General features: G+C 31.2%; 1 protein-coding gene and 1 pseudogene across 1 annotated transcript in view; both read right to left on the reverse strand.

Annotated features, from left to right (window-relative positions):
• The window catches only part of LOC120599639 (arfaptin-1-like), a 31699-nt gene extending 18820 nt beyond the window's left edge, over positions 1-12879 (reverse strand). The window contains exons 1-3 of the mRNA XM_039858721.1: positions 12762-12879; positions 10465-10577; positions 1950-2171 (exon numbers count right to left, since the gene is read on the reverse strand). Coding sequence (XP_039714655.1) covers positions 1950-2171; positions 10465-10577; positions 12762-12867 — 441 coding nt within the window. The 5' untranslated portion in view covers positions 12868-12879. The remainder of the gene's footprint in view (positions 1-1949; positions 2172-10464; positions 10578-12761) is intronic.
• Positions 2502-2619, reverse strand: LOC120599646 (uncharacterized; annotated as a pseudogene).
• Positions 12880-16794: the final 3915 nt, after the last annotated feature.

The following is a 16794-nucleotide window of genomic DNA, read 5'->3' on the forward strand; positions in this document are numbered from 1 at the left end:
CACAATGAATAAGGTAAAAAAACAATGTACAGAATGGGAAAGTATTTTCAAATCATATACAGTAAGTCTTCACATCATTGATAGGTTCTTGGAAACTGCAACTAAGCAAAACAAGGTATCATGAAACCAATTTTACTATAGGCTAATTAATATAAACATGAGTGAAGTTTCTATGGCATATTTCTGGCCACAAAAACATCACCAAACTTCAAAATAAAGACCCACAACACTTCTTATATTAAACGTTGAAATAAATGTGAGCTATACAAACATTTAAGAAAGATTAATAAAAACAAGTAAGATAATAATTTTTCAACTCTTATTCTAGCTCAGGGTTGAAGGTGGCTGGAGCCTATCCCAGAAGCTTAGGGAGGAAGGTGGGAACCAACCCTGGTCGGGATACCATTTCATCTCAGAGTACACTCACATACACACCCCCACTCACTCCTACTGAGACAATTGAGACACATCAATTACCCTAATGTGCACATATTTGGGATGTGGGAGGAAACCAGAGTACCCAGAGAAAACCCACACAGACATGGGTAGAATGTGTAAACTCCACACAGATAGTGGCTCCGGCTAGAAATTGTTATATTTTTTACTCATCAATGTTATAACAAAATGATGTTCAAGAACATGTTGTTATCTGATAAAGTTATATTATCCACAAACTATAAACACTTACAACTCAAAAACAAAACGTAGAATCTAAATAAAAATTATCAAACGTCTTAAATAGACATTCTTCTAAGGAAGATATACAAATGGCCCGGAAGCACATAAAAAGATGTTCAATGTCATTATTCATGATATAAATAATATTTAAAAGCACAATGAGATACCATTGGACATCCATTAATACAGCTATAATAAAAAAATAATAAATGACGAGTGTTAGTGAGGATGTGAAGAAACTGGAACCCTGTACATTGCTGGGGAAAATATAAAATGATGTAGCCAATGGAAAACAGTCTTATTTTTCTTTATTTAGTTAAACATTGAATTAATATAAAGACCCAGCAATTCCACTTCTACCTATATACTCAAAAGAATGGAAAACAAATGTTTAAAAAATGTAAATAGATATTCATAACAGCAATATTTACAATAGTTAAGTGGAAACAATCCAAATGTCCGTCATCTGATGAATGAAAAAAAAGTGTGACATATCTATACAATGGGATATTTTTGGCCAAAAAAAGGAATGAATTATTGATAGATGCTACAAGATGAATGAAACTTGAAAACATTATACTAAGTGTTAGAAGCAAGGTATTAAAGCCCACATACATTAAGATTTCATATTTATTAAATATGCAGAATGAACGAATCCACTGAGACAGAAAGTAGTTTTGATTTCTGGGGGCTTGAAGAACAGGAAAATGGGAAGTGACTGCTTAATCATTATGGGGTGTCATTTTAGAGTGATGAAAATATTAAGAAATCAGATCGTGGTACTAGTTGCATATATTTTTGAATGTACTAAATACCCTGAATTGTACATTTTAAAATGATTAAAAAAGTGTTTTATACATTTTACCACAATAAAAAAATTTCAGCCAGTGCACTAATCATCTAACAGTTAAAATTAAAGCCTGAATGATTAGGGTTACCTAAACTTCTAGTCTTAAGTAGAAGAGGCAACAGAGGATATATAAAAGATATCACTATAAAACACTCAAAGAATCCTCATGCATTAATGATTTTAGTTACTGTGCATCATGAAAGAAGTTATACAACTTATGCTAAATTTGAGGCTATAATTGGATTCCTACATTCCTAGGATTCAGTTGGCACTTCTTAAGGACAATCTCACAAATTCTAATTTTAGTAAGAATTTAATAAATTACCAATTAAACATATTACCTCAATTTATACTAAATATATTACTTTAATTTATCACTCCCCTCCCCTCTATTCCTATAGCTATTATACAATAATCTTACATTTAGTTCTAGTGACTTCAGGCTTAAGTCACTAAAGGCATTTCCAAGTTGTTTCTGGATGTGCACCATGTGGAAAAGATGACTGGAAAACATTTGAGCCAATCTTAGGATATTGTCATATTTTTTCTTGTTGTCCTTTAATATATCAATCTGATAATCCAATTCAAGATCGACCGTTCTTGAGCCATGTCCCAGCTTCTCTGAGATAAGTTGACGAGTATACTAAAAGTTAAAAAGTGCAATTTTTTTTAGTTCAAAATATAAAATATATAATATAGCAACCTACAAGTACAAAAGCTGGAGCATATAACACATCATTTTTTTTGTTTCAATTAAGCTAGCTTAAACATCTTAGCACAACACAGTGTAAATTGCTAAGCACCACAGAGGTTAATCAGAACTCAATAAGTTTATACACGTGTCAACCCATGTTAATATAAGCATTATATTTAAAATTTCTGAAGAATTATCCAGCTAATTATCTGAAAAATGAGGTCTTTCACTTATCTTATTTAAAGTTTAATGCACTCAATTAACCTAATTTTTTTTTTACACCTACAGCTCCTGGTCTTCCTAGGTGGTCTTCCATCCAGATACTAACCAGGCCCAACTCTGCTTAGCTTCTGAGATCAGACAGGACAGGCACGTTCAGGGTGGCATGGCTATAGACTCAATTAACCTATCTTTGACAATATGGATACTAGACGTTGATTTTTATTAAAATATGATAATAAAAATATTAAAATTCCACTTTTCTATTTTAAAATGCCTCAAAATTCTCATAACTTTACCTTAAATAGCTATTATAGCTATTTTGTGTGTTTGATGTGTGTTTCTCTGTGTGTATTCATGTGTTTGTGTGTGTAAGAGAGGCAAGAATTTTCTTTTTTTGCCAAAGAGTGTGTTATAAAGAGGCATGCTATTCTATTCTGTCCTGTAAGAAATATTTAGCTTTCCATATGGAAAGTGGTCAAAACATATAACTTATCAGACCTGTTGTGACCAAAATAACTTTTGACACCCAATTAGTGCTATAACAAATTATGTCTAAGTAGAACACCTTAAGAATGTATTTGCAAGGAATAGAAACAGGAACTTCAAAGTAGGAATGAGAAAATATTCCTGAAGTCCACAAAAGAAAAAATTAGTCACAGCCAGAATGAAAGTATCTAAGGGAGAATTAGATAAAATATACACTCCTATATCAACCAAATCAGAATCAGTAGCTGAGGATTTGTCCAGATGACAAAGAATGCCTAAAGTTAAGGGTCATAAATTGTACCAAAGAGTTCAGAAAGCCTGAAAAACACAGAGTTGTGTAGAACCAATAATTATAACAGGCTCTGGACTTTACTAGAGGAAGAGGTTTTTGTCAGCTCATATGTATTGTACAACAAGCTCATAAAAATTATTTAATCAGTATTTTTTGGCTTGCTTAGACCTACATTGAAATACTCAAATGAGGTTATAATAAAATATATATTTCCTTTAAAAATGGAAAAAATAACTTGAATGAAAATGATGCTTAAAGTAATGCCACAATATATTACATTATGATGAATATAAATAATAAGGGGTTCTTAATTCTTATATGAGGTAGTATTATTAATGTAAAACACATAAAAGATAAGAATAAAATAAATAGTATACATATACATGTAAGAAGAAATAGATAAACAGATGAGCACTAAAGGAAAAGACCAATTCTGTGAAACACCAGAGAGATCAATTTAACAAATACTGAAAGCAGCTACATCTATAAAAATGTAGAAAAAGCTTATACACCATGATCAAGTGTAAAAAAGAATGGCTTATCATTGGAAATCAATTAATATAATATATCATATTGCTAGAAGGACAAAAATATATAATCCTCAACATAAAAAATGGCATTGGACACAATTTAACACTTAATCATGATTAAAAACTCTTAATAAATTTGAAATAGAATGAACTTCCTCAAATTGATATAAGGTATCTATAAAAATGTACATTTGGCATCATACATAATAGTGAAAAACTGAAGCACGAGGCAAAGATAGTTGACAATACTACTTATTTTCAAAATTGTGCTGGAGGCTTTATCCTGACACTCTTGCAAGAAAAAAAATGCTAGATATCTACATTTAAGTGAATAAGTAAAACCATTTGTATTTGAAGACCATGTCAAATATAAGACCCTATGGTATACACACACACACACACACACACAGAGAGAACTGTTAGGATTAATAAACAATTAAAGCAATAGTATAAGATATAAGATCAAGATACAGAAAGAAATTGTATTTATACAAAAATGAACAATACAAAAATGAAATGAAGAATATAACACCTTACACAATAATAACAAAAATAAAATACTCAGGAATAAACTTAAATAGATTCATGCAAGACTTATAGAATAAAAATTATAAAACACCACTAAGGAAAATTTTAAAATCTAATTAAATTGGGAGACTTTTCAGGTTTGTAGATTGGAAAACTGAATATTGTTAAGATGGCAATATTTCTTTGATTGCTCTACATAATTAAAATTCCAGCAAGCTTGTTTTTGTAGAAATTTACAAGTTTATCCTAAAATATATATGGAAATTCATAAGATCTATAATAGGCAAAAATGATTTTGAAAAATAAAAACAAAGCTGGTAGATTTTACTTCCAAATCTCAAAGTATAGTATAAAGCTGTAGTTATCAACACCATGTCTTGGCATAGGGTTAAAAACATAGATTCATGGCATAAAATTAAAAGCCCAGAAGTAAATCCTTATATGTATAGTCAATTAATGTTTTGCAATTAATGTTTTGAAAAACAATTCACTGTAGAAAGGATAACCTTTTAAACAAATAGTACTGGGACAACTGGATATGCACATGACAAAAAAGTTAATGTGAATGCTTATCTCTCACTGTGCACCAAAATAAATCAAAATGGATTATAGACTTAAATGTAAGAGCTAAAATGATACATTTTAAATTGGCATATAACATTATACTAATTTCAGGTGTATAACATAATGATTCGATATGTGTATATGTTGTGAAATGATTATATGTTTAGTTAACATCCATCACCATACGTGTCATACATTTTTTTCCTGTAATAAGAACTTTTAAGATCTATTCTCTTAGCACCTTCAGATATACAACACAGTATTTTAACTACAATCACCAAGAAGTACATTACATTCCCATTACTTACTTATTTTATACCTGAAAGTTTGTACATTTTGACCCCCTTCATCCATTCACCAACTCCCTAACCCCTGCCTCTGGAAACCAATAATTTGTTCTCTGTTATCTATGAGCCTTTCTTTTTTCATAGATTCCAACTATAAGTGAGATCACATGGCATTAGTCTGTCTCTGTCTGAATTATTTCACTTAGCATAATACCCTCATTATTTATTTTAAACAAAACATAGGAGAAAATAATTCAGATTTTAGTTTAGGCAAATATTTCTTAGATACAATACCAAATGCATTACCTATAAAAGAAAAAAATGATATATTAAACCTTACCAAAATTCAAATACTTTGCATTTCAAGACACCATTTAATGATAAAAAAAGGAGAGTCTGGTTAAGATGCAGAGTGGGTAAGTGCTGTGCTCACCTTCTTCCATGACCACATCAAAATTACAACTAAATTATAGAGCAATTAACTTAGAAAACCACCTGGACTAGATAACGGAACTCCTATAACTGAAGATACAAAGAAGAGGCCATGTAGAGACCAGTAGGAGGGGTGGAGACACTAAACCGGCTAGTCCCACACCCACATGTGGCAACTGAGAATCAGGAAAGGCTATCAGCTGCAAAAGTCCCCATTGAGGAGTGTGGGAGCCGACATTCACACCAGGCTCCCTAGCTTAGGGATACGGTGCCAGGAAGAGTAGTTACCACAACAGCTGGCTGTGAAGATCAGCAGGGATTCCTAGATGTCCTCTTAAATGGATTGTGCACAGACTCACTTGGTCACAGTCACTTACCTTCAGCTCCAGCGAAGGGACTCTAGCTCAAAAGACACCAGCAACATATGGGAGAACCTGAATTGTGTGGCTTCAGGGTGAGGGCCACCATTGCCCCTGTGTGGAGCCCTCCAACTTTGCAGCCTACAGGGGCAGGTGGGCGCCAATTTGAATCTGCAATTGAATCTGGCCCCACCCTAGTGATTCCCTGAGACCCTGCCCCACTCGATTTGGTGGAGATTCACTCCAGGTGAGACAGAGGGCAGCTGGAAACCCAGATATTCTCTTAAAGGGCCTGTGCACAGACTCAATTTTGCTGTGAACCTAAAATTGCCATAAGAATAAACTGTATTAAAAAAAAAATAAAGCAGCAAACTGGAAAAAAAAACCTTCCAAAACAGATATCTGATAAAAGACATGTACCCAGACTATATAAAAAACTCTTACAACTGATAATGAGACAAACAACTAAGCAATTGAAAATTGAGCAAACATTCTGAAGAGATATTTCTCCAAAAAAAAAAATATGTATATATATATGAATAGCTAATGAGCACATGAAAAAATGCTCAACATAGTCATTAAGGAAATTCAAATTAAATAAGATATTATTTCAAACCTATAATAGTGAAAAATGATACACATCAACAAATAATGGCAAGGATGTAGAGAAACAGAATCTCTCATACGTTGCTGATAGGAACACAAAATGTTACAGTCACCTTGGAAATAATTTTGGCAGTTTCTCAAATGCTGAAAAATAAATTTATTATTTGGCCTATCAATTCCCACTTAGGAATCTATCCAAGAGATTATTTATTTTTATATATAGAATAAATATATATAATAAGGATATATTTATTATATTTAGATAATATATATTTTTCATATATTCATATAATAAATACATTTATATAATAAATATATTTATATAATAAATATAATATAAGTATATATAATAAACATACAAAATAAATTTATTATATATAATATATTTATCATATATCATATAATATATGTATATATCCATACTAAACCTTGTGCCTTAATGTTTTCAGAAGAATTATTTATAATAATCATTAACTGAAAAGAATCAAAATGTCTATCAGCTGGTGATTTCTCTAAGTATTTTTAGCTAAGAAATCCTGAGCAGTTGAAGCAGCTAGCAATGAGGATGAAAGCTAACAATTCTTCATCCAGCATGCTTAATGTCCATCATATATGAGTTTAAGAGGAAGTAGAAATTCTTTATAGAAAGAGATCAAGCAACTGAAGAAAAATTTTGATCTTATGGGATAATAAAAGATTTACAATTAGAGATTTACAGAATGGAAAACAATGACTTAAAAACTAAAGTGGATTCTTTACAGCAGCATGTTTTAGAGCCTTTAATTTCTACTGAATATTTATTGAGATGCAGTGTCAGGACTTCCCAGATTTATTATATTTTTATCAGCAAAATTCATTTCTTACTATTAGTAAGAAAAATGCTCTGGGAAAATCTTGGGTGAAGCAAGACAATACAAAAAGAAGTTAATTCATGTTAATTGGGTGAGGATAATTGTGGAACACTAGAAAAAATATCCTCCTAATCTGACAATTTTGAGTTCTCTTAGAAATGGAGCCACCGTTTCAGCAAGACGTAACAAGGGCTTGGTCATTATGGTTTTGTTTTTGCATTTCTCTGAGATTTTGTGTCTTTTATCAACAGATGTGTATCCTTACAATAAAACATTCTATTATGGATACGATTCTTTATTGGTAACTCAGCATCTCTAATAAGTACAGAAGGCACCTTACTCCAGGGAGCTACTCTACCCTCTGTTCCAAGTATATGATTCTTGAAGGGTTGCCAGTCACGGTACCCCATCTAGTTCATAAAAGTAGCTATGGGGTACAGGTCTGGCAAAACAGTTTCTTATCTCCTGACAACAGGGACTGATCTCTGAGACAGACACCACCCAAGCCAGAACAGAGGGTAGAAGTTATGTACAGAAAAAGATTATATTATTGAGTCTCTGTGGGATTTTAACATACAGAAGCTTGGAGAAAGTGGTGTCTCTTTCTCTTGTGATCTATGGTGATAAAACAGAATAAGGCCAAGTGGAGGTGGTAGACAGCTAAGTGAGGTCTTTTGGTAAGAGCCCCTAGTTCTTGGCTTTGAGGTCATCAGAACTGCTCTGATTCCTGGAGCTCTTACTGCGATTTATTAACTACCTAACTATGTTTCCAACAAAACTATTTATTACTCAAATTAGTTTGAGTTAAGCATCTAAAACCTAACATGTGTAGGTTTTAGATGCTTAACTAATTTGAGTATGTGGAGAGGAGTAATGTTACTAAAGCTTGCTAAATGAATCTTTTTTCTGCAGATTAATTAAAATAACAATAAAAATAAAGTAGGAGGTTAAAAATTTCAATGAAAAAAATCTAGATTCCAAAAAAGTATTTTTCTTCAAAGGATCACATTTTTAAAATAATTATTTTTCTCAAGACTTATTTAAACTTCTAAAGCAAAAAAAAAAAGGTTAGTATTAAAAAATTTTAAATCCCCCACAACAACTGTTTATTCATACTTTCCTAAAATAATAAAGTAATATTTAGTTGCATGGAGAAGTTAAAATAATAAGAGAACAGAATAAATATAAATATATGAAGCCTTGAGATGGCTTCTTGATATACATTTAAAATTTTTCCCTAGGCAGTAAGCAATCAAGCTCAGCATTTACTGCACTAAACTACAGCAGGGTGTTCAAATGATTTGGGCTAGCCAAACTGAAACATAATAGAGGTTTTCTGAACAGTGTACACTAAAAAGATTGACAAACTTAATAGCTTAAAAGAGTGAAGTAATCCTGGAGAAACAGAGCTATTGGGGAAATAAAAACAATAGCACATTAATTTTCTCATTTAAAGCCATTAAATCAGTATTATGAGTACAACAACTCATGCATAATCCTATCCATTAATGGTTTATAAAACAAGGAAGAAGTAGTCCTATGCTGAAGATTTTTTATAGAACAAGATGAAAATATGATATGTTCTTCAGAAACTAAGCCATGTGAAAAAATAATAAAATAAAATAAATACATTCATGTATAGGGCACATGAAAAATAGTTCTCTGTAGTTGAATGTCAGATTGTTAGTCATAGCTTAATTAGAAAACCAAAGTTTCTAATTAATGCTTAAATCTCTTAATGCTTAAAACACCTTTTAAAAAAGAAAGGCACTTTAAAGTTCTGAATTGTAAGATTAAAAAACCCCTAAGATTATAAGGGAAGTCCGATAACCAATAAGAAAAAAATTAGTCCACATAGGAAGTCCAACCCTCTCTGCCAGTTAGCAGAAAGGGGAAGGATTTATCCTCTCCAGATTCCTCACATTAATTTTTCCTTTTAGGTTCAACGATTACTACTTTAATAAACATTAAAAAATAAAATTAAAAGTAATTATTATTCATCTTAGAAATACTTTATAAACAAAGGAAAAGCTCAGAAAGCTTCTGTGTAGCTTCTCTGTAGATAGAACATAATCTCCATGAAGACAGGAATCTTTTTCCATGTCATACACTGCCATATTTCAAACTCTACATCCAGACAGCATATTATATAGCAACTATTTAATATCTGTTGGGTGAGTGAAGAGTAAAGATATATCGACTCAATATGAGGTAGACATAGAAAAAAGTTCTCATTAAAAGCTAAACATACTTTTTAAAACGGTAGTAAATGTACAAAGTTTATTTTCTATCATGAAGACATTAATTTGTATCCACGTTTTAAAAGTATTAACCAGAATATTTGCCTTTTTTGTATTTTTTTTTTACAATAAAGCATATAAAATGGACCTGGTCTTTATAAAGATACAATTTCCTGACTTATGAACCACTTGACCCACAACCAACATATGAATATAAAGAGTTGGTTGCTCCGACCTATGCCTCTGCTTATTCTACCATAATTCCCACTCAGGATGGCAAAAGTACTTAGATGGATTTAGGGATTGACTTATTATAACTATTTCAGCCATATTTTGGATTAAATAAACTTTTTGTGAAAGGCATAAGAAAAAATTAATTATTGTGAGGCATTATAACTAACAACCACAAAAACACATCCTTTTTATATACTGGTAATGCCTATACTATTAATTCTCAGTTATTTTGGTGTTTGGTGTCAGATAACTTTAAATTTGGGGGAGCTAGTACTCCTCACTTTCCATTTCTATAAAATACCCAAAGGAGAGTTATAAATATTTTTATTTTATAAAAATAAAACTAAATTTATTCAAGGTAAAACATTTCTTCAATTACCTATATCATCTCTATTTCAATAGTTTGAAAAATCTGAAATTAACTGTTTTGTTAATGATTCTCTCTACTAGGATTTTTTTTGGATATCAACAATATGAACTAATTTATACCTTACTTGTATTTTCCTGTTTATATGACATCAATCTTAACATAATAACTTAAATAAGAAATGAAAGTTTCTAGATCCACTTAGAGTGAAGAAAACATAATAATTATTTCAAAATATACAAACCTTGTATTTGTTTAGGCTCCATTTTCGTGCTAGTTCTAGCTTCTCAGTCATTGGGTTGGTGATTTCATTCTCAATAGTAATAGTCCCGCACGTGGTTGGAGTAATCCGGCAATCTGCATTATTGTAACAAAACATAGAAGTAAAAATCAAATGAATATAAGTATAGAAAGAAAATTCTGTTTAAATTAAACTAAAGATTTAAAAACTAGTCTCTACAAATAAAAAGACTAAAACTTGCTGGCATCTTTGAAGATAATTTTGCAATTATCCAGAAATAATTTCTGTCAATTAATTGCAAATTATATGTGGTTTGGCTTTCTTTCTTTCAAATTTCTGTTGTAATCGGTCTTCTTTATATATTAGCTGCTGTTAACCTCAGGTAAACTTTCACATATCATCTCATAACCTAAAGATCCTAAAACAAACAACTTTTGTTAATAAGAGTCTAGTATTCCTCATAGTAATCTTTGTTTCATAGTATACTATAGACCACAGCAAAAATGGGGCATTGATATACTTGAGGATTTGGAAATAGAACTGATGGCTTTTACAGAGCCATTAAAAATAATTCACAATTAATCTGAATTGTGAATTATTTTTAATGGCTTTTACAGAGCCATTAAAAATAATTCACAATTAATCTGAATTTGGATTGAAAAATACCTACAATAGACTTCCTTCTTTTTGAAATACAAAAAAATGACAGTAAATGAGGATACTAAAATACTAACAATGAATAATCATTCATTGATTCAAAAAATAATAAAGTATGACATAATTTTAGAACTGCAATTAAATGATTCATTTAAAGTATTTCTTATAGCATAAAAACATTTGCTAAACATTTGTGATACTGGTTTCTTTACACAGAAATGTTCTAATATATTTAAGAAGTACAATGAAATGATGAGAAGAATAAAAGTTATAAAAAGGTTAAAATAGGGTCAGCAGAAAAATTTCCTTTCCTCAAACACTACTATTGCTGGACCAGTCTTTAGTACTGCTGATTTGTATTTGCTACAGTTAATGATCAAAAAGTGTGTAAAGTCAATCGCTTTTTTGAAATTTACAACATTCTCATATATATGAAATATAAAATATTAACATTTTATATATAAATAAATGTGGTATTTATTTTTTCAGTTCTTAAAACATATACCTACATTTCTTTGACACTCCAAGAGGTGGGGTCTATTTTGCCTTTCCTTGAATCTTGGCAAGTTTGCAACTGCTTTGACCAATAACATTTAGCAGAAGATATATGTGACTTCAAAGGCAAGGTCATAAAAGGCCATTCAACCTCCACATGATTCTCTCAAAATGATCACTCTGGGGAATCTCAGCTGTTAAGTGACAAGTTCAGTGACCCTGAGACCACTGGAGAAGGCACTATGGAAGTATTTTGACCAATAGTCCAGCTGAATGAATATTCAAATTGTAGTACATCCATACAATGAGTTAATACTTAGGACTACAAAGGAACGGACCACTAATTAATGAAAGAACATGTATAAATTTAAAACATATTTCATAAAGTGAAATAAATCATACAGAAAGGAGAGTACACTATATGACTTCATTTAGATGACATTCACAAAGAGACAAAACTATAGTCACAGAAAAGAGATTAATGGCTATTGGGGGCTTTGGTGGGATGGTGAGGTTAACTACAAAGTTATACAAGGAAAGTATTTGAGATTATGAGTGTGTTTCATATGTAGATTGTGATGGAGGTTACATGATAGTATGCATTCTCAGCCCTCATACAACTGTACACATGATGGTATACTGTGTGTAAATTATACCATAATAAACCTGATTTAAAATAATAAGGAAACTATGTTGCAAATGTTGATACAAGATACTATTAAGATAATCCCTTGATTACTTTACTGAAGAGCAAAGTAATGACTTTCAAAATTGATTACTAATTATAAAACAATGAAGCTTTAACTCTTGTGATTTATTAATAAATGTAGTATTTTTGGTAGAATTAAGCCCTTTTTACAGTAAACATACTCTTTTTTATTTAAAAAAAGATTAGTTTCAGGTGTACATCATAGTTATTCAACATTTATAAACCTAAAGAAATGATCACCATGATAAATCCAGTAACCATCTGACACTACAACATTATTACAATATTATTGACTATATTCTCTATACAGTACATTACATCCCCATGACATTGATTTCATAACTGGAAATTTGAACTTTTTATTCCCCTTTACCTTCCTCCCCTCCCTTTCAAAAATTCTTCAGTTACAGTTGACTCAGGTCAGTAAATAAACTCTTACCCTGAAATTGTTCTTCTTCATAATCTACATCTTTGCTGGTTTCAAAGACAGAAAGAAAGGAGTCCTTCAACTCCTTAACAACACTTGAATAAACTGGAAAATCCATGTGGAGATCCCAAGCCACATCAAGCTTAGGAGCAACTGACTCCTACAACTACAAGTCAGTCTGGAGTGTTAGCTCTGTTGCCTAGCAGTTCTTTATGCTGTCACAGGATTCTGTTGCTATGTATCAGAGGCAGATTTGGCACTATGTACTGCCATATATTTCAAATACAAAATACTTTCCTTTAGGAAGTAAACATAATGAAAATATCAAAAATTCAATTTTAAAATTCCTAATCTACTAATTAATCAGGAATATGACTTAAGCATAAAAATTGAGATGGCTACCAGACCATGTTGTCCATCTAATGTAAAAAAAGGTTAATTATACAAGATATTGTTAATAAGCCTGATTATGGATTAATAAAACAAAAATTATTCACTCTCAAAGTTAATTCCCTTTTATTTTGTGGCAAACCATTCACAAATCCAAAAAACAAAGGATAGGAACATTCTTTTATACAGGAAAGGAGGAGTTCAGAGGGACTATTGCAAACAGAATCCATTGGAGGAAACTGGGAGTTTGTAGTGTAGTGGCTTTTCATTAGCTGAGTTGTAACAGCCTTTCATTGACCAAGTGATTGCTTGTCAAGAAAAAGAGCTTCTTCCTACTTGATAGAATAGAAAACCATCTTTCTGTTGGAGAAAGAAACTTATGTCTCTTCCTGTTTAGGGTAACTGACAATGAGTAGAAGGGTGTGAGAGCTCCCCCTATAGGCCTTTCCAACTCCAATTTAAATAAAGTTTCTCTTTATTAATCTTCATAATTTCAAAGTTGAAAGATAAACAGTGTTGCTTTGGTTTCAAAAAGAGTGAGGTTAGCATTTTTATTTGGCCTATACCAGGGAGTGAAATGCCATCACAGAATATGCATATGATCCATTTAATGGATACTGTCAAACATTTTACACAATCGTTAAACCAACTCACACAAAAATAAGTTTATGAAAGTTACTTTATATTGTCATCAAAAACCTGTATTTTCTTTTTAATTTTATTAATGCTTATGCATAAGCACTGGTACCTAATTATTTTTGCATTTCCTGGATGAATAATGAAATCGAATGACTTCACGGTTTTTTTGCATTTGAATACTGGCTTTAATGAGGTGCCCGTTCAAGTTTTTGGACATTGTTCTTTTGAAGTTTCTATTTTTTTTATTAAATCTTAAATTATTGATATATTTTGCATGCACAATTTGTGCTACATGTATATTTTGCAGTGATCTTCCCCCATGTGTACACATTTTTATCAACTTTAATAAAAACTCAATGAAACAGGTATGAGAAGTGAATTTGAGCATGTTCTCATATATCTGTTGGTCATTTTCACGTCTTCTTAGGATAACTGTCCGTTCAGGTCCTCTGCCTATATTTTAATTGTTTTTTGCTGTTGTTGTTGTTGAGTTGTATGAGTTCTTTATATATTTTGGATATCTTCTCCTTATTAAAGGCATTATGTGCAAATACCTTCTCCCATTCGGTTGGTTGCTTCTTTGTCTTGTTGATGGTTTCTTTGCTATGCAGAGGCTTTTTAGTTTGATTTTTTGCTTTGACGATCTATCCATAGCCGTCAGTGGGGTATTTAGGTCCCCTATTGTGATTGTGTTTTTGTCAGGTTCTCCTTTCAGTTCTATTAGTAGTTGCTTTATATATTTTGGTGCTCCTTGATTGGGAGCAGACATATGCATAAGTATTATGTCTTCTTGACATATTTTCCCCTTTATTATTATGAAATATCCATCTTTGTATCTTATTACCCTTTTTATCTTGAAGTCTATTTAATCAGATATAAGTGTGGCTACACCTGCTTTTTTTTCTGGATGCCAGTTGCTTGGGGTATCATTTTTCACCCTTTCATTTTGAGTCTATATTTGTCCTAGCAGCTGAGACATGTCTCTTAAAGGCAGCATATGGTTGGATTTTGTTTTTGATTCAATCTGCTACTCTGTGCCTTTTAGTTGGTGAGTTCAGTCCATTTACATTTAAGGTGATTATTGATATATGGGGTTTTCCTATAGCCATTTTACCTTTTGTTTTCTGGTAGCTTGGTGTCTCCACTGTTTCTTTTCCTTTCTGTTTCTGTCTGTTATTTTAGTTTGATGGTATTCTGATTTCCCTGTTCCTCTTTTTTTTTTATGTCATATGTCTCAGATCTGAAATCTTTTTTGGCATGTACCATTAAGTTTATGTAAAAGAAAGTTTCTATATACAGTATTAATTTTTTTGGTGCATATGTCTTATCTCCCTTCCCCTTTGCAAATTCAGATCTTTACCCATCCCCCTCATTTTCTGTTTTTGTTGTCTCAAATTATCCCTATTTATGCTGTGAGTTCATTTCCAAGTTGTAGTAGCTATTGTCTTCTTCTCTTTTTAAACTGTTTTACCTTCTTTAACCATTATATAATATTTAAGTGGATAATACTCTATTCTGAATAAGGTTTATAATTTCTTGCTTCTGTCTGTTAGTCATCTTACTCATAGATTTGTATATTTTTGTCTTGTTGTTTCAGGTAAAATAACCCCCCTCGGTATTTCCTGTAATGCAGGCCTTGTGGTGGAAAATTCCCTCAGCTTCTGTATGTCTAAAAAGGTCTTTATTTCTTCTTCATATCTAAAAGAGAAGTTTACTGAATATATTATTCTTGGCTGATAGTTTCTCTCTTTCAATAGTTTCAATATTTGATTCCACTCTCTCCTAGCTTATAGAATTTCTGCTAAAAAATCCAATGATAATCAAATGGGTTTTTCTTTATAAGTTACCATCTTCTTTTCCCTGGTTGTCTTGAGAATTCTTTCTTCGTCATTAATTTTATTAGTTATATTATATTATATTAGTTTTAATTATATTAAATTAACATAATTATAATATATAATTATAATATATAATATATAATTATATAATAATAATATATAATATATAATTATAATATATAATATATAATATAATATATAATTATAATTATAATATATAATTATATTAGTTTTAATATAATGTGTCTTGGAGAAGGCCTTTTTGGGTTGAGATAATTAGGTGTCTGTTTGCTTCTTGGATTCAAGGGTCTAGTTCGTTCCATAGGATTGGGAAGTTCTCATTCACTATTGGTTTGAATAGGCTCTCTGTTTCCTTCTCCCTCTCTTCTCCTTCTGGTATACCCATTATTTTTTAAAATAATTTTTTTTCAATTACAGTTGGCATATAATATTACATTACTTTCAGATATAAAAAAACAGTGATTTATACAAAATTTATATAACTTATGAAGAAATCACCCCAGTAAATCTAGTATCTATCTAACATGATACATAGCTATTACGATATTATTGACAATATTTCTTATGCTATACTTTATATCACCATGACTATTTTTAACTGCCAATTTCTACTTATTAATCCATCCCCCTTTTTCACTCACTCCCTAACCCCCCCAATCTGACAACCATCAAAATGTTCTCTGTATCTATGAGTTTGTTTCTGTTTTGTTTGTTCATTTATTTTGTTCTTTAGATTCCACATATAAGTGAAATCATATGGTATTTTTTTTTTTCTGTCTGATTTACTTCACTCAGGACAATATTCTCCCGGTCTATCTGTGTTGTTGCAGATAGCAAGATTTCATTCTTTTTTCATGGCTGAGTAATATTTCATTGTGTATATGTACCACCTCTTCTTTATCTATACGTCTACTATTGGACACCTGGCCTGCCTCCATATCTTGACTATTGCAAATATTGGTGCAATGGACATATGGATGCACAAGTCCCTTTGAAGTAGTGTTTTGGGTTTGTTCAGATAAATACTGAGAAGTGGGATTACTGGGTTCTTCTTTGTCTCTTGTTATAGTCTCATACCATTTTGTCTAGTATAAATGTTGCTATCCCAGCTTTTTTGTTTGCTTGCTTTTCTCCTTTTTCATGAAATATCTTTTTCC

This window comes from Pteropus medius, unplaced genomic scaffold, assembly GCF_902729225.1.
Source record: "Pteropus medius unplaced genomic scaffold, Ma_sr-lr_union100, whole genome shotgun sequence".
Taxonomy (NCBI): Eukaryota; Metazoa; Chordata; class Mammalia; order Chiroptera; family Pteropodidae; genus Pteropus; species Pteropus medius.